The sequence below is a fragment of the Mustela putorius genome, unplaced genomic scaffold (genome assembly GCF_011764305.1).
Source record: "Mustela putorius furo isolate JIRA1106 unplaced genomic scaffold, ASM1176430v1.1 tig00000174_pilon_pilon_pilon, whole genome shotgun sequence".
Lineage (NCBI taxonomy): Eukaryota > Metazoa > Chordata > Mammalia > Carnivora > Mustelidae > Mustela > Mustela putorius.
This window is the reverse complement of record NW_025421304.1, coordinates 41,839,623-41,857,574: the sequence shown is the minus strand read 5'-3', so window position 1 is coordinate 41,857,574 and position 17,952 is coordinate 41,839,623. Positions and strand designations below refer to the sequence as shown.

At 57.8% G+C, this 17,952-nt stretch overlaps 1 protein-coding gene across 1 annotated transcript; it reads right to left on the bottom strand.

Moving 5' to 3' along the window:
- Nucleotides 1–9,667: 9,667 nt before the first annotated feature.
- On the bottom strand, nucleotides 9,668–15,004 carry FOXF1 (forkhead box F1). The gene is made up of 2 exons (XM_004754062.3): nucleotides 12,568–15,004; nucleotides 9,668–11,137 (listed from the first exon to the last, which is right to left on the bottom strand). Exons 1-2 carry the CDS (start codon nucleotides 13,694–13,696, stop codon nucleotides 10,977–10,979), a joined length of 1,290 nt encoding a protein of 429 aa, XP_004754119.2. The 5' UTR covers nucleotides 13,697–15,004; the 3' UTR covers nucleotides 9,668–10,976.
- Nucleotides 15,005–17,952: the final 2,948 nt, after the last annotated feature.

Here is a 17,952-nt window from a genome sequence, read left to right as displayed (position 1 = left end):
TGATATACACATCATCTGAATGAATTCATCGTTTTTGTATTTGTGGGAAATAGTTTAGTATGAGCAAAACCCAAGATCCAAGCACCTGAAATGTAAGTATCTCAAGTGTACCGGCCTGCACGCCTTCCCTCCTTGCCTGCTGTGGACAGCCTGGAGTCAGTCTCTCGGGGCCTCCAGGACGAGCACTCACAGTAGAAGGCAGGCACTCAGTGACCTGGCTTTTTGTTCCCAAGATTTGGGTATCCGTGATGGTGGCGATGGCCCTGGAGCCACTTCCCAGACTACAGAGTGTCGAGACCAGTGGAGGTGGGCAGGGGAGGCAGCAGCCCTGAACTTGCAGGAGAGCATGTTTGTGAGGGGCTTTTCTTGGGCACACCATCTAGAAGGGCCTCGGAGAAGAGCCCTCTCTGCCTCGGGGGAGGCAGGGTATGGTCTTGGCGTATGGGCTTTTCCCCAGACCCACTTCTGTTCCCAGGCCTGAGAACCCGAGCCCTGCCCCCCCCCGCCCCCAGCTGACTAGATCACAGCTGGGAGCAGCCCCTCCCGTTTGAGGAGAGGGAAGTCTGTGCCCACACAGTGAGAAAGCAGAACCCGAGGAGAAACCATTTGGCCCATTTCTGGAAAACGTACAGTCCACAATACCGGTGAGTAAACAGCACAGCAACACAAACCTGTTACAGGAGGTGTGAAGGAAGAGCACGTAGGAAAAAAAGACGGACGCCTTGAAGCAAGCAAGTTCCAGGCTGCACCTGCTCTGTACTCCTGAAAATTTTCAGAAACTGGTTTTCACGTTTCTATAAAAAAAAGTTGAGTGAATTTTTGCCCTTTCCTGCTCGGGGATAGGTGAAGATATTTTTGAAATGTGCAAATGCATGGTATAACATTGAAATTTGTACTAGAAGGTGTGACGTAGAGAAAAGAGAAGGAAGTCCTCCAGCAAGAAGGCCAGAGAACGGAAGCTGAGGCCCGGCCTGCTGCTCCAGGAGTCCCTACCGCAGGAGGCGGTGCCCAGCCAGGTCTGCGGTAAGCCGCCTGTGCACTCTTGAGGAGGGCCGCCTCTAGATGGGAGCACAGGCCAGAGTCCCCCGTCCCCTGAGGACAGGCAGCATCTCGAAGCAGTAGTCAACCCTTGCCCGTACGGGAATCAGAAGCTGATTTGAAGATTGTCTTATCCATTAAAAAGAGAATAAACTGTAAGGAAAACAGTTCTTAGAAATAAGAAATGTCATAAACTTAGTCCCGCCGAAGCCAGAATCGATGCTCGCAGAATGAGCTGGAAGCTGAAGGCACAGGATGCTCACAGTGTGCAGGGAACAGAAGTACGAACAGTGTAGGAGGTAAAACCACCTTTAGCTAAAGAAAGATTGGACTTTGTGTTGAAGTCTTCAGAGTCCAAACCAGTGAAAGTCTATAAATTTGTCGCCTTCCCCAACAGTGTCAGTGACTTAATGAAAACTTTTTAACGCAGTAGCAACAAAAACTAGTAAGAATTTGGGAGTACACCTAATGAGCTGTCCTGGGCTCAGACGGGTAAAATGATAAAATTTTGCTGAAAAGGGGGAAAGGTCTGAATTCAAGGACGTGCTGGGTTCTCGCTGGGGGAACTCGATACTGTAAAGATAGTGGTTCTCCCTGTGCGTAGACATCATGTCCCTGACGGGATCCCAGCAGCGGACTTCCGAGGGGCTTGTGCGGGTGGGCGGCCACGCGCGGTCCTCGGACGCCAGAAGCTACAGCAGCCCGGCCTGCGAGCGCTTGCAGCAGCGCGGCGGAACAGAAGGCGCAGAAGCAAGTGGGAAGCTGGAACAGAAGAGGAGCCGCCCACGGAGGAGGGGTTCGTGGAAGACGGGACGAGACCTGCCGGCTGCTGTTTCAAAAGGTGCCGCAGCCGCCACGTCCTACTACACGTACAAGTAAACTCCGGCTAGCCGGTGTCGAAACATGAAATATGAAGGAATTTGGGGATAATGCCAGAGAGTGAGTTATCCCTTCAGTAGTGTCAGGATAGGGAAAAGCATCGTTAAAAACAAAAAAAAACCCTGAATTTAAGGAGGAACTTATTCCTCCCCCCATCCCCAGAACAACCGATTTGGGTTGGGTCGGAATCCCTGGGAGCCTCCACAGTGTGCTCCCCGAGGAATACTGCCATCAGCCAGGGTAACTGGCACGTTTCAGCAGCTATGTAGTTAGTATTTTTTTTTAACGCTGCCGGATGCAACAAGTACCCTCTTCAACACGAGCTTCTATAAAAATCTGGCCTGCCAGCCCCTCTGCCCCTGGGCCATTGGTCGGCCCTCCCGCTCTCCTGGGAGCCTCAGCAGTCGTCTTCCAGTGGCCCCGCCGAGCTTCACCCCAGGCACCGCATAAGGGGAAGGAAACCTGTGCCGACAGGACTGCAGGCGAGGATGCTGAGAACAGATGTGTCCAAGAAGAGCCAGCAGAGCTGAAGCCACCAAGAGCTGGCGTTGGTGACAGGATGCTGGCGAGGGTGAGACGTCCAGGGAGAGCAGCAGAGAAGCTGTGGCCAGGTCCCGGGGTGGTACATCTGAAGCCTGCACGCCACGCCTTCTGCCCCTGCCCCACAGCAGACCTCAGCAGTCAGGAGGCCTTCCCGCCACACTTGAGGAGCCTTGGCCAGGTGGTCTTACTGTGCTTGAGAGGATGGACCTTTCTGTCTCTTTGGGCGACAGTGAGGATTGCTTCCCTGCAGCACCTCTGACCTTCCTGGGGAGCGGTGCCCCCTCTTCTCGTCTAGGCTTGTAGAGGACTCTGTTTCCCAAACGCCTCTTCTGGGGCTATACCGCCTTCTCCGGCCTGAAATGAGCGGGGCTGGTTCATTTCCCCTTACCCAGCTTGATCCGACCAGTGTTCCGAGTGGGACAGACACTCCCGAAACCGAAGGACCGATGATCATTTTCAGAAACAAAATTTGAAGTGGGGGGTGGGGGTGTCCCAGGGAAGCCTTCAGACAAATTTACATGACCCCCATGCGTAAAAGCAGGAGGAAGAGGCTGCTGGGGAGGTGAACTTCAGTCACTTCCCGGTGTGATTCTTGACTGGGCGCAGCCCACCTGCCCCACGCTGCCTGCCGCTCAGGGAGGGGACAGCAGCCTCGGCCGCACTGGCTTCTGGGGTCTGCTGATGCTTCGCTCCTGGTAACAGCTCACATCTGCTGGGTTGTTTTCTATTTTACATAGATTTTTAAAAGTAATCTGGGCACCCACCTTGGGGTGTGAAGTCACAACCCTGAGACAGAGTTGAGCGCTCCACCACCCAAGCCAGCAGGTGCCCCTTACTGAGCTGCTGTAAATGGAACGTGGAAGTTGTAAAATGTGGCCCCAAGGGTTTTTTTTTTGATGCACCTTCTGTGGAGAGAAGGGGTCTGTGTCCACCCCCTTGGCATCCCACCTGCTCTGGGACAGCGTGGTTACGGTTAAGTGGCTCTGGTGGCTTGGACGAAGAACCTGAGACTGGTCACTGCGGCCTCTTAGGACAATGGTTGGAGGAGCCCAGCCACCACGGTGTGAGGGAGCCCAGGCTCGCCCGGGGCCAGGCGCAGGTGGAGAGGGACCAACCTCACCCTTAGCAGCCTTGTGGGTGCACCGCCGTGGGAGTGGGTCCTCCAGCCCCACCCGGGCCATCTCAGCAGACACTCCCCCGAGGCAGAGAAGGGCTCTTTCCACGGAGCCGTGCCCAGACTGGTCAGGGGTGAAGTGGATGGTTTTTGCTCCTTTAAATTTGGAGGTTGATTTATTCTTTATCAATAATTAGTTGTATGATGGTGTTTATCTCATGATATCCATATATAAACTATATGTATTTGTATTAACGAGCATAAAATCTAGAAACAAATTACATACGTAGATGAACAAATGCGTAATTTCATCAAATTTCTCCATTCCGCTTGGGGGACATCCCTGTTCACAGAACTGGTCAGGTGCAGGGAGAGGAGCCCCCTGGCCTTTGGCCCCCAGCTGGCGGGTAATGAGGCCGAGTCCGAGTGTCACAGATGGCAGACCAGGCCAGAGCCGGTCGTCTGTGTGCCTTCTCCGCCTGTGGCGTGTCTTCACCTTGTCACCTGAGGTAGAGAGAGGCAGACACCACCAGGGGCGTTTTCTAGAAGAGGAATGTGGGAGGTGTGGTTTCCCCAAGGCCCACGGCACACCAGAGGCACAGTGTCATTTGGACTCAGGCCTGTTCACTTCAAAAGCCTGCGAGGGATCCCAGGCCGCGGGTCCCCGGGTGCTGTCCGCTCTGCCGTCCTGCTGCCCTCACATCTGATCTGTGCGTCACTGAGCTCCTTCCCCCGCTGCAAGCCCACGGTGTGCTGGCCGCTGAGCCAGTGTGGCCTCTGTTGCTTGACGTGGCCCGTGTCCCACGGCCTTCGTCGGTGAGGAACCAGAGGCAGCAAAGCGTCTGTTCCTGGTGTGCAGTACGGCCCCTCTGGACCCCCGCCCCCGTCCCCGGTGGGCTCCGACCGCTTCGCCAGGCCTTGTCATCGTCCTGGTTTCTCACCAGAGACCGCCTGGGCGATCTTTCAAACAGGCTCACACTCCTGTTGCTCTGACAGGGCAGGATTCCTTCCTGTGAATGGAACCCTTTATTCTCAACATCCATAAATCACAAAGGTTAAAATGGGAGCTGACATGTGGCCATGTAAAGTGGACATTTTGCACTTGGGATGGTTTGGAAGCAATAAACTCAGGCCCTGAGGTGCTGAGTTATGAGCAAACTAACCCTCGCTCCCGACCCAGAGGGCGGGTTAACTCCTTCAAGCCTCGGGAGAACGGAGTGTTACACTCCCACTTCCCAGGTGAGGACGGTGGGGCGGGGAGAAGCCTGGCCGGAGGGGAGATGTTGCTGGGTCATGTGTTGGCGACCACCAGGACCTCAGGGGGAACTGGAAGCCATAGTGGCTTGTGGGGGACACCAAAGAGATCATTTAATGGCCGAGGAATGTGGTGGTGAAGCTGTGCCCACCAGGATTTGCGGTGAATCCAGCTCTGGCACGTCCTCGCTGTGTGATCTCAGAATGTTTTCCCTCTCGGTGCCTTGGTTTCTTCACCGGTCAGCCCTTCGTAGCCTTTAATTTTGAGTTCACTTGAGCCGCACAGCCGTGCTTTGAAAGACGCCCTCCCACCGTCACCTCCGCTTCACATATGGGGAAGCTGAGGCACAGGGAGGAAGAAGCGCCTGCCCGAGCTCACGAACTCAGCAAGATAATCCGTGCCCTCGGACCCCTGCTCTGTCAGCTAGAATCTTTGCTCTCTGCTTCTCAGGAGCCTGGGGACATCTTTGGGGACCAACACAGCCGTCTCGGGACAGGGTCTGAAGTGGCTTGCTTCCCTCTTTCCACTTTTGCAAGGTTTATTGTAAATAAGCAGTATCGCTTGTGTAATTAGGGAAAGATTATATTTAGTCTTTACCACCTCCAAGGTCATGTGTCCCTTAACATAGATCAAAGGGCCTGAATCCTCAAAATCATGTTCCTCTGTGCACATCTGTCCACGTTCTGGAGAAACCTGTTTTCCTGGAGTTTATTGGGAAGTCGGCTGTTGTCCCAACACAAGCTGCACGATGGACAGCAGGTGGCGCTGCCGCCTCGTGGAGAAGCCACCAGGAATGTGCTTTCCGGGGTGGGGCAAAGGCGCTGGGCTGCCTCTCTCCCAGGGACAGTCCCCTCTCCCCAGGAAAGGCACTCTGGAGAAGACCCCTGGAGATTTAACGGATACCCACTGCCCACACCTGCTGCCGCCTCACCAGGCCTCTGACCGTTTGAACGGAGACCACGCAGCGCTCGCTGCTTGTGTCACACAAGCGGTGACCATGCCAAGGTACTGCAGGACCCAGAAACGTGTGCGGATCTGTGGCTGGCTCTAGGGGCATTTCCAAAGCTTACCCTTTCTCAGGGGACGTCTGAGGACCTGGCGCACTTCCCTGTGGCCTTAAGCCCCTAAGCACAGTGGGGACGCATGGCCCGTGCTTCCTCCATGGTGTGGGAGTTTTAATAAGATGCTTGGAGAGGCTTGTTACCATTGCTTCTTCCCAGACCTCTATTCCAAAGCCATGGGATATGACCTGCACCTTTTCTACGAGCAGCAGACGTGGTCTTGTGGACCACATTTCAGTTGGCCCTTTCGCTAGGCCTGGTAGCTGGAGGAAAGTGGGTGACCAGGAGCCGCGAAGCACAGTGAGTTAGGGACGGGGCTTTGGGTCTGATTCCAAATTCCAGCTCTTACTAGCAGTGCCTGGAGCAAGCCCCCTGCCCTGTCCATGCCTGGTTCCTGCCTCTGGAAGGCGGGAGTAGTCCTAGGACCTCCCTAAGGGAATCCCAAGAAGGGCAGAAGGGTGTGTGGGAAGAGGGCTTTCCGTGGCCAGCATGCAGCCTGCCTGGTGAGCACGAACGTCCGCTGCATGTCTGGACGTGGAGCCGCCATGGCAGCTGGGCGGGAGGGGGCAGCAGAGGCCGCGCTGAGCTTCCTTCACCCGGGCTTTTCTCAGGAGTCCAGAGAACTCTGGGGGAGAGACTGCAAACTCAAGCAGTCACCAGGACCCCTGGGAATCTGTGAATACTGGAGTTCTGGGTCCCACTTCCAGAGAGTCAAGTCAGGTAGCTCTCGATGCCATGCTCCCCAGTCTGCAGTTTGAGTGGACGCCCTGCGTGTTTCTGATGAGGGCAGTTCCACACTGAGAACCACCATCAGAAATGAAGTCATGGGGCTCAGGGGTCTTCTGGCCTGGAGGTTGAGAGGTCCTTCCTGGGAAGGGGGCAGGGTCTCTCCAGGTGCAGGGTGCTAGAAGGTGGGGAGCTCCGTGGCTCCCAGACTGAGCACTCATTGGAAAGCCTCCAGTCTAGGCTCTAGGGAAGTGCAGAATCTTGCCGTTTGTGTGGCACACACCCTTCCCCACACGCACCCTGCACCCTCGACAGATCTGTAGGGAAGCAGGGCGGGTCTTGGGACCATTCCTGTCTGGGACCACAGAACTCCTAAGGACATTTGCCACTGCCCTTCATAAGTCATAAGGTCAGTATTGCTAGAGATGAACTGAGGTTCAGAGGTGATAGGGCTTGCCCAGATATGGTGGTGGCAGGGCAGAGACTGTGTAGCTTCGTCTCTACTGTCTCTGGAATAGCTGCCAGCTGGTGGGTGCTTGGAAGGCAGGGAGCCAGGCCTTTATGCACCCCCCCTCCCTTCCTGTTCTTAGCTCTCCAGCTGCAAAGGGAGAAGAAAACTGGGACAGGTGGGCTTTGATGGCACAGGGGGGCCAGGCACCTTCCCATCAGAGGCACATTTCCGGAGTGCCTTCTAGCCAGTTGTGGACCAGAGGTGGGCATGAGGGAGCTCCACGGGGTGAGGACTGGCCGGGCCTGCAGTTCCTTCCCGCCTGGGCCTGGGCATCGAGGAGGGCGCCAAGACAATTCTGCTGCTGGGTCTGCGATGGGCCAGCTGCTGAGGCTTGGGTACACCCAGGACGTCAGCCCCTCTCCCCAAGCAGAACCCTGGCGTCCCTGGGATGTGTGATCCACAATTAGAAATCCTGTGGCATTACCCTTGCGACTTCCTACCTCCAGGCATTTTATTGGGGGGGGTGGGATTCATACACTTAGAGCAGCTTGACTGCATTGTTCCAAGACCGCCCCCCCCCACTGAGGTATGCTCAGGTTTTATGAATTAGTTCTACCTAGGATGTCCCTACGGTAGAATGATACAAATGCACAAAGCGCACATGGTTTTGCAATAGAGTCAGAAATGCCTTTACATTTCTAAGATTGCTGCTTGTACGTGCACAGCACATTCTTGTGCAGGCGGTCGGAGCTTTGCCCCTGGACCCTTTGCAAATCAGGGGAAACGGGCCCTGGGGAAGACGCAACCCAAACAAGCAGTTTCCACGAGGCACCAGTAGCAGCAGCAGCGACAGCAGTGTCATGGCTGCAGAGACCCTTTTGCCTCCTTTCCGAGCCAAGCTTTCCTGGGGGTGGGAGGGGGCGGCTTTTCTCTCATCCCCAGGCGCGGGGTCAGACTGGGAGATGGAGGCCAGGCCCAGCCTATGGGTCCCTGGCCGGTTTTCCTGCACCAGCCCCTCTGCGTGCCTCCTTCGCAGCCAGGCCAGGATGTGGGAGCGATGGGAGAGCCCGCAGAGACGCAGGTGCCGCCGGGGAGTGGAGCAGGAAGCCGGGGCTCGCCTCTGCTCGTCTCTGGTCCGGGCGCGCAGTAGATCTCTGGCGGTCCTGTGGGGGCAAAAGAGTGGGCGCAGAGGCTGGAGACGTTGCTGGAGACTGGGGAGCTTGCCGGCTGGGCAGGCATTGGGTTTCTCCTAATCAACCCCACTTCCCAGAACCTAGGTCCTAATTGGGGCTCAGTCTCCGCGGCGCGGGAGGGAGGACAAGACCCACTCTTGCCTGCGGCTGTTGCCTGGATGCGAGCAGAGAGCGGTTTCTGCACTGGAGGCCCGCGGGATTTTCTCCGGCCTTGTTTTCCTGGGCACCGATCTGATGGGCTGCTGTGGTGGCGTCCACCCCAGAGGGGACAGTGCCGTCGCTGCTTGCTGCAGACATGCTCCCGGAGCGCAGGACTAGGGGCGTGTGGGCGGCAGCCTGCTGAGCAGGGAGACCCCAGCCCCGTCGCTTCGGCCCACCAGAGACCCCAGGGATGGAGTCACCAGCCTTTTCCTGTACTCTTTATCTCGGTTTTATAGACAGCGGTTAGTTTGGGACATTAATTGCCTAGGCGAGTTTGATAATTTTGATGTAACAGAGCACTGGAGAAATTACCCTCATGTCCAAAATGTCAAATTTGAGAAGAACCAGGTTCAGAGGCTCGCAACCCCACGACGCGGAGAAACTGCGGTGGGTCCTGAATGGCCGCAAGGACAATGTGATTTTACTGTTTGTTTTCTTAGGTAGGCGGGAATCGGTAGGGAAGGAGGGTGGTCCGTTAGAGACACAGGTTTTAAACCGTGTGTTGCCCCCCACAGTGACTTTGGAGGAAATGTTCCTGAATGGAAATGTTTTTGTCACCTTGCTCTCACACCAGTGGTCTTTTTCTTACTTCTATTTTACTCACTTGTGAGTTGGGGAAAAACAAGTATAGAGAACCAAAAACAAACAAACAAACAAACAAACCACAAAAAACCCTCAAAAAACAAAAACAAAACTCTACAAAAAAATAAAGTTGTTTCATAATTTATAACAGCTAGAAAATGGTAACAGTGAAGCCTGAAACTCCAAGTAAAACTCTCACTGGTGGCCAAAAAAAAAGTCAAAAAAATCATATATATACTTATATCTATGCGGCTTTCCCTGGGGAAAGGAGGGGCACAGTTTTTCTTTCAACATCTGATTATGTATCTCAAACAAGAAATGACATTTAGAGGGGCAGAGGGCTCTTCTTAAAAAACAGAAGCCAAGAAAAATCGTTCCTCACGTCCAGATCTCACGTCAGTCGGAAGCGAAGGATGGAAAGAAGAAGAAAAGGGGGAGAGAGAGAGAGAGAGAGAGAGAGAGAAGAAAAAGGATTCAGAGACGTCCGCGTTTTACATAAGAAAAGGCTGGCGAGGCCAAGCCGCTGTCTGCGTGTACTGGGGTTGAGAAGATACTCTGCCATCCCAATCCCAATAAAATACTCATGTGATTTTATTTCTAGCTGATACAATGTTAAAGGCCATGTACAAATGTTATACATTTTTATTTTTGTTCTTTTTTTAGGAAAAAATACACAAAAGGCAAAACATCCTCGAATTGTCATTTTATACAGTGCAGAAGGAAATTTAAAATACGTGTCACAAACGCTGCACCCCAGCAGCCAAATACTAAAAAAGGGCTAGTCCTTCATTTTATATATATATTTATATAAACATATGGAAATTTGTTTTTACACAGATTGGACTTTGTTTCAAAAATTTACAATGGACCTCTAAAAAAAAAATTTTCTACGCGGCAAATATTGCCAACAAAGTTACACCATTAATACTGATAAACGGAGGAGCCGATGCGGTGTTTTGATTATTAGGGAAGAAAGTAGAATAAATAACAGGATGAGCCTTGCTATAGTTTAAAAAAGTGCCTTAACCTTTCTGCGTCGCCTTCGCCGCCATCCTGAATCCGTGCGCTCACCGGCCTCCCTGTCCCCGCGCCGCGCGGTGCTCCCCTTGCTCTGCCGCCAGCACGTTTTTACAGTAGAGATCGGGAGTCGGTTGGGTCTTGTGAGACGAACACCCGCCGGAAAAAGTCAAAATGCAATCGGAAACAAAACCAAAAGGGCTGTCGAGAAGGCCAAGGAGGAGTGAGGGGAGGGCGAGGCCCAGGGAGCCCCTGCTGCTGGGCTCCTCCTGGTTTCTTTTTGTAAGAGGAACAGTGGCTTCGGAAATGCAAGTCCGCACAAAGATCCACCTGTGGTTGCTGGGGGGCTTCCGAGATGGGGAGGGAGATGGGATTTCTTGCCCCCCTTCCCTGCCAAACACGGCTCTAAGAGGAGACTTGCGCATTCCAAGACATTCTTTCAAAAAAAAATTAAAAATAAAAAGATAAATACTCAACGAAAAAATAAAGTATTTGATAATGATGGTCTCACATGTTGGCCTTTCTTCTGAAAACCTTCCCCCACTTCTGCCATTGGAGGGAAAGCGGGGAGAGGCCTCAGCAGAATTCTCGTTTGGATGTTGAGGGTCCCCCCAACACAGCACCGTCTCGGCCGCCTTCGACTGGATCAAAACCAGATACTTATTTACCAACAGCTGCGGTCAGACGGACCCCACAGCCACCATTTGTTAATCTTTTGAAGAAGTGGGGGAGGAGGTGCTGACCGCCGTGCTGCGTCTTTGCCTTGGGGATTTCTTTCCAAATAATCCAGGTGGGTAGGGGTCAAACCCTCGTCTTCTGCCTATGGTTATACCTCAAGAATAAAGCAGTTTCTTGCAATGCGTTCCAGATCCCTGCGCCAGGCCGCCCGGGCCGGTGGGGCCTGCTCGCCGTGGTCTCACATCACACAGGGCTTGATGTCTTGGTAGGTGACCTGCTGGTGGTAGTAGGAGCCACTGCCGGCCGAGTGCATGGACGAGGGCGCCATGGTGTTGAAGGAGAAGACGAACTCCTTGCGGTCACACATGCCGGGGGACTGGGAGTGATACCTCGGGATGCCTGGGAAGGAGGCAAGAGGAGGGCAGGGAGCAGAGTTAGGGTCAGGGACGCAGGGCTCCAGGCGGAGAAGCAGCGCCACCCGGCTCCAGCGCAGGGCCCCAGGGCAGGGCTCTGTTGCCTCCCTACGTCCCACCGAGGTGCCAGACTCCCAGAGTTCCGGCCTCGGGCGGATCCAGGCAGCCCCAGATTCCAGGCCCTGGGCTCTGTGCTCCAGCACAAGATCCCAGGACCCCAGGGATGACCGCTGCTCCCTGGGTGCCCACTGTGGGGGCCTCTATCGCCTTGGACATCAGAGCTCCAGGCTGGGGCTCCCTGAGGCTGAAGGGGAAGGGGTGAGGAGGCTCTCACGGGCCAGCAGATCTCAAGGAGAGTCTGGTCTCCGCTTCCATGGCCAGCCCAAGGCCTGTGCCGGGCCCTGGGGCATCTACCTCCCAACCTCAAAGCCTGCAGAGGCCCTGGTGCCGCTGGAGCCTTACCCAGGGGAAGGGCCCCTCCGAGAACACCTCCCTCCCCGCAGCGGGTGGAGAGGCAGCCAGAGCCTGGGAGTTTGAAACAGCCCCAGCCAGGAGATCCCTGCGGAGAGACCGCCCTCCGGCCTTCCAACCACCGGACCCGCTCCTGCCTCGCAGGGGCAGCTGACAGCTGAGCCCTGACTGGCCCTGCTGAGCTCCTGAGCGCCCTTTTCAGAACCAGGCCGGGAGAGGCTGGTGGGTGCAGAGAGGAGAGGCCCGAAGGGCGCACTCTGCTGCATCTCCTCCTCGGAGGGGCGGGGAGGAGTGTACCTGCCACACAAAGCCCGGATCCTCGGAAACAGAGAGTCTGTGGGGCCTGCGCCTCTAACTCTTGCTCTGGGCCTGGCCACAGCTCCTCTCTGCCTCTATCCCTACAAAATGTCCCCCAGCTCAGCTGTCCCACAGCCAGCCTTGGTTCCTTGGGAGGCTGGGCTGCTGGGCCGCTGAGCACCCAGCCCAGGCAGCTTCGGGCCTAACTCTTCCTTTCTGTCCACACAGCTTTCCGGTGGCGATTCCAGGGGAGGCCTAGCCAGCTGGCCAAGACTGGGCTTGGGCTCCATCCTGGGAACTTGATGAGGCGTGAGGGGGGTAAGGGCTTAAAGAGATGTAGAATATCGGGGTCTGAGTCTTTTTGTTAGAAAGGGGTCTCTTGGCCAGGCTAGGGACCACCAGCGGCTAGGAGATGGAGCCCAAGAGGAGAACAATTATCTGGACCTAAACTGCCACCATTCAAAGGGCGGCGTGCAGGACAGAGATACTCTGGAGAGCTGGGGCCTCCCCGGAGTCGTGGGGTTGGCACCCCACAGAAGTGGCAAGGAGCCCTCGCCCACGGCGGCCAGCAGTTTGGGGGCTGGGTTCCGTGCACTGACAGATGTCAGAGTCCCCCAGGACTAGGACAGCCCTGGTCTCCCCACTCACCTTGCAACTCAGCTGGGGCGTTGTGACTGTTCTGGTGTAGATACGGCTGGTCCAGGGAGTGCGTGGAGAGGCTGCCAGACAGGGGGTTGGCCGCGGGATTGCAGGGGGACAGGGGCTGCTGCTTGATGTAGGAGGCGCCGCTGTTGAGGGCTGCAGAGGCCGAGGGCGGCCAGGCGGCCGTGGAGCCTGAGTAGACTGCGTGCGGCTCCATGACCCCGCTGGCGGTTGCAGGCAGCAAAGGGGAGGCGGGCACCGAGCTGTCGTGGTGCGGGTACTCACCCGCCGCTGCGCCGCCACAGCTGCCCATGTACGAGTGCCCGCCGTTTGCGGGCAGGTGTGGCACCGAGTGGCTGGGCAAAGCCATGCCGTCCACGTTGCCCGGCAAGTGGCCGTTCATCATGCCCAGGCTGCCCTCCAGCGCCAGACTGTTGGGCGGGCACGAGAGGCCGCCGGCAGAGCTCTGGAAGCCGTAGGTGTCCGGGAGGTGGTTGAAGCCGAGCCCGTTCATCATGCTATACATGGGCTTGAGCGCCTGGCATTTCCTTCGGAAGCCGCGCGGCCGCCGCCGAAAGGAACCCTCCTCGAACATGAACTCGCTGGCCGGGTCGATGGTCCAGTAGTGGCCTTTACCAGGCCGCCCAAGGCCCTTGGGCAGCTTGATGAAGCACTCGTTGAGAGAGAGGTTGTGGCGCACGGAGTTCTTCCAGCCCTGGTAGGAGCCGCGGAAGAAGGGGAAGCGGCTCTGCAGGAACTGGTAGATCTCGCTGAGCGTCAGGCGCTTGGTGGGCGAGCTCTGGATGGCCATGACGATGAGCGCGATGTACGAGTAGGGCGGCTTCTCCGGGCGCCGGATGCCGGCGTTGGTCTTCTTGGCCTTGGACGGGCCGGACGACGCGGGGTCCATGGCCGTGCCGCCTCCCCCGCCGCCGCCGACGCCGCCGCCGTGCGGTGGCTGCTGCTTCTCGGGCGCCGAAGACATCGGGTGGCTGCTGCCGCCGCCGCCGCTGCCGCCGCTGCTCTGCGCCGCCGACGAGCCGGGAGGAGGAGGAGGAGGAGGAAGAGGAGGGGGGGGAGGAGGGCGAGGGGGAGGGGGCTGCGCGCGCGGGGCTGGCTGCACCTCTGCCGTCATCCGCGGCCACTGCTCCGGAGCGGGCCTCGGCGCGCCCTCCCCCGCCCACCCGTCCTCCCCGAGGAGCGGCTGGCTCCGCCGGCGGTTGGCGCGGAGCCCCCTCTCCCCAGCTCCTCCTCCCCCTCCTCTCTCTCCTCCCTCTTTCCCTCTCGCCCTCCCACTAGGGAAGGAGCCCAACGGAGGCTGAGGGGCAGCCTCTTTGCAGCCCCGGCCGTGGCCACGAGGAAGCCCCCCCACCTCCGTCGCCGGTTTTTTGGGGAAGGCCCCACCTCCGGGGCCTGCGGCCGTGCGCCCCCGCGGGGAACAGCACTTGGCCCTTGCCACCCGTGGCGCTCGGCTCCACGGCTCCAGCCAGGCCGCCCTCACTGCATCTTCTCTCTGCGGCGTCTTGAGGGCCGGCCTAAGACCCTCCAGGAGTTCCCTCCCCCCCCAACCCCCCTCCGACCAGCGTCGGTGGGCGCTTAAAGGGCCCCCACCCTCGGCGCCCCGCGGCCGCCAGCAAAACCGCCCCGCCTCCACCAACCTGGCGAGCAAGTGTTAATGCGCCCTCCGCCCGCGGCTCTGCCCCGTTCTGCGCAGCGCCCCCCCACCCCCGCTCCCCGCCTTCCCCGCTCGGAGGCGCGGACACCCCGGGTCTCCCCGGACGCGCACAGCCGGGTGGCAGATCGCAACTGCAGCGGCGGCAGCGGGTACCGGGCCGTGGCCACCGCGGGCACAGCCGGCTCGGCCACGGGTCCCCGCGGCCAGCGGGCGTCTGTTCCCGTGAGGGACCGCCTACCCACTCTCCCCGCCCCGGGAAGGACTGCGCTGCGCCTGGGACTTTTTGGACTCGCCCAGAAGCGCGCGAGCGGGCGGGCAGCCGCGGGAGCCGAGCACGGGCGGAAAACGAAAGCTCAGGGCGGGTCGCTGCAGCTTTGTCTCGGGCTCCACCGACCGGGCGGGAGCGAGTGAGAACCGCCGGCCCTGGGGGGGCCGAAACCACACGGCTTCCCGGAACAAGCGGCCCCGCTCATTTGCTCATTCGTGCGCACACACGCATGCATTGGTGCACGTGCAAATCCGGCAAATTACGAAGAGTCAGAAGTGAAAACTCATACTCCTGTGTGCCTTCTCAGACTCACGCGTGCCTTCCCACTCACGCACACACCTCGCTCAGGCACGTGCGCCCCAAGTAATGCGCTCACTCACCGGGACAGAATAAGACCACAGGAACTTACATTCTCACCAGTTCTCATTCACGTGGACACTAGCCACGTTCGGATCTGAACCACATTGTACCCGGTCCCCACCGCCCCCAACACACGCACACAATGAAAATCCGCCCATTTGGCCCCGCAGCTCCGGTGTCCCCACTTTCCAAGAACAGGTTCCGATTTCTCATAGATGGTAAAGGCCCTGGCAGGAAGTTTATACGGCTCAACGTAAACACGTTCTGGGGATTCTTTAATAATAATAATAGAGAATTCCGCGTGCGCGGGGGGGAGTTGGCCTAATGCCCCTGTGGGTTCGGCCTGCCGCCGCCGCGGGGCCTCTGACACTGCGCGCCAGGCCAGGTTCCGGAAAGCAGTCTGCGCGGGCGGGGAGCACAGGCCCGGGCGGCCCTCTCGCGCCAGGCTGTCCGCAGCAGGGGGCTCGCACGCACGCCTTCCCTGGCGGTGCTGGGGTGCGGGCTAGGGCTGGGGGGGAGGACAGTGGCGCCGAGCGCGGAACCGCGCAGGAGCTGGGCGCAACACGGCAAGCGGGGACCCAGGTGAGTGCTGTTCGCGCGCTGACTGCAGGACACCGAGCCCAGCCTCTCTGGCCCTGGCCCTGGGTCGGGCGGAGGGAGGAGAGGGCAGTTTTCCAGGGTCGTCTCGGGAAGCCTAGATGCCTTGCCCTGGCAGGAGCCTGGACAAAACACAGATGCCGGGAGTGCCGGGAGGCTCAGAGTGCGCCTGCCCCGCGGCGCTTTTCAAAGCCCACTGTCCTCTCGGGTTTCTCTGGCTTCCTTGTCCCCCGCTGTCCCCCCTCCTTGCTCAGACGCCTTCAGCCTCGGCGGTAGACGCCTCGTCGCCTTCGGGGCGCCTGGCACGTCTGTGCGAGGAGCTGGGGGTCTCAAGGCGAAACGCGCCCAGCGGTCGCTAGCTTTCCAGGCCGAGCGGCGCTCGCGGAAGCCGATTGAGTCGACTTCTCCGCACTCCGCTTCCGCCGGGCTCCCCAGCCTAGGGGAAGGGTGCGTGGGATGTGACCAAGTTTGTGTGTGGCTGTATCTTCGCGCAGGAGAATGCGCACCCGCGGATCCACCCCCATTTCACACGGCCCAGCCGGCATCCACGGACCTCAGAGACCCTGAGGCCGCGCGTAGCCGCCAGTGCGCCTTAGTGAATACCCCTCACACAGCTTAGGCGCCCCAACCCTCGCTTGAAAAAGCACAGGCCTGCCCTCCGCAGAGGACACGCTGTGGGTGAAGCGCACACACTCCTGCACTGCGCGTTCGCCCACGCACAGCCGCTCCATTCGCGGGTACACATGTCCACGCTCGCACGCGTTCTTACTACGTTCTCTTTCCATCACTTTTTAAATTTATTTTTTATTTTTTGCTAAACGGCAGCTGCAGGCTAGGAGGCCCTGGCGGTGCTGGGAGGGAAGTTCCGAGAAAGGGTCGCTACCGCCAGCTGCTGGGAGCACATCTGGCATTCAGTCGAGAGGCCTGAGGGAGAGGCTGCCCCATTCCCCAGCCTGCTAAGGGTGCAGCAGTACCCTGCGGCTCTCAGGCTCTCAGAAATCGGGAGCAGTGCCTCCGTTAGTCTGACAGTCTGCCTTCAAAGTGAGGGGGCTCCACAGACTTGAAATTGCGGGAGATTTTTCCCAGTAGCCTCTTCCCTCCTGGGTCCTCTCCAGTTGGGAGGGGCCTCAGATGCCATCTTTGGCTAAACCCCAGATCATTTCCTCCCTCCAGCACATGGGGGTCTTTCACTGGCTCCCCTGGGGGCTCCTGTGTGTTTTGGGACGGGGGAGCTCCTGCCTTCCTAGGGAGGAAGTGTGGACTTGGGGCCCTGCCTGGCCTCCACTTGCCCCTCGGGCTCTGACAGCAAACCAGACTTTGCAGGGAAGGGGCAGCAGTTACCTTGTCCAAGGACAGGGGCTGAGTGGCTGGGATCCTCAGCAACGCAGCAGATGGAGGCTCTTTCCAACCCCTGATCTCCACCCAGGAGGGAGGTAAACGGGGGAATGTGAGAAGGAGCGGAGGGGAAATGAGCTCTCAGCTCTGTAATTTGTAGGGGACCCCCCTCCAATTCTAGGAAAAACCACATCCATAGCAAGGAGGGCTTTTCTGTGTGCTCAGAGAGGAGGCTCTCAGCTCTCAAGTTAGCCGGAGAAGTATCACTTGATCTTGCATTTTGAAGTGGGGAAACTGAGGCCCACCAGGGACCTAGCCTGGGTTAGCCAGGGCTGCCAAGGGAAGACCTCTCCATCTTTTCTCTCTACCCCCAAGAGGAGACCCTCCCCCAGAAGCTTCAGTGCAGGTGGAGTGTAGAGAGAGTGAGTTTAGAAAAGCTTTTGGGGCACCCCCGTGCCAGCTCCTGGCTTCCCAGGCACACAGGCGCAGAGAGGTCCTTTGGGGAGCCGGCGATGAAATCGTAGCAGCTGTCGCAGACGCAGTGTCAGGAACAGGACTTTGCACACCGGACTACTGGCCGCCAGGTGCTGATCGCTGCCTTATCAACACCCCTTGGATGTTCTTAACCTTTCCATGGGCTGTGAATCCCTTTTGACAGACCACTGAAAACCAGACCCCCTCCACCCTCCCAACCCCAGAAGGCAAGGCGCATACCTGCGACATTCATAGAATGGTTTTTCCAGGTCTCACCAAAGAGCTGGAGCCTGTCCATGAACCCACTACCTCCCATCTATGAGCCCAGGACCAAGGTTAAATGACCCAACGATATTTGCTTACTCTTCACAGAAGCCCCCAAGAGGTCAATATTATCCCTCCCTTTACAGATGTGTCCCCAGCTCTGGTTATCCCAGGCCCTGCGTCACCCTGCAGAGCCAGGATGCAAATTCAGAGCTGTCCCAGGAACCAGGAGTTAAGCCACAGGGAGAGCCAGGGTCTGCAGTGGAAAAGCCAGAGACCCTCTGCCCGCACACTGGGAACATCCGGATTTGAATGCAGCATTCACCCTGTACGGATGTTGCATAAAATCTTTGTGCCTTCGTTTATTGGTAAGGGGAGGTGGTTGTGGGCTGTTTTTTTTTTTTTTAACAGCTTTATT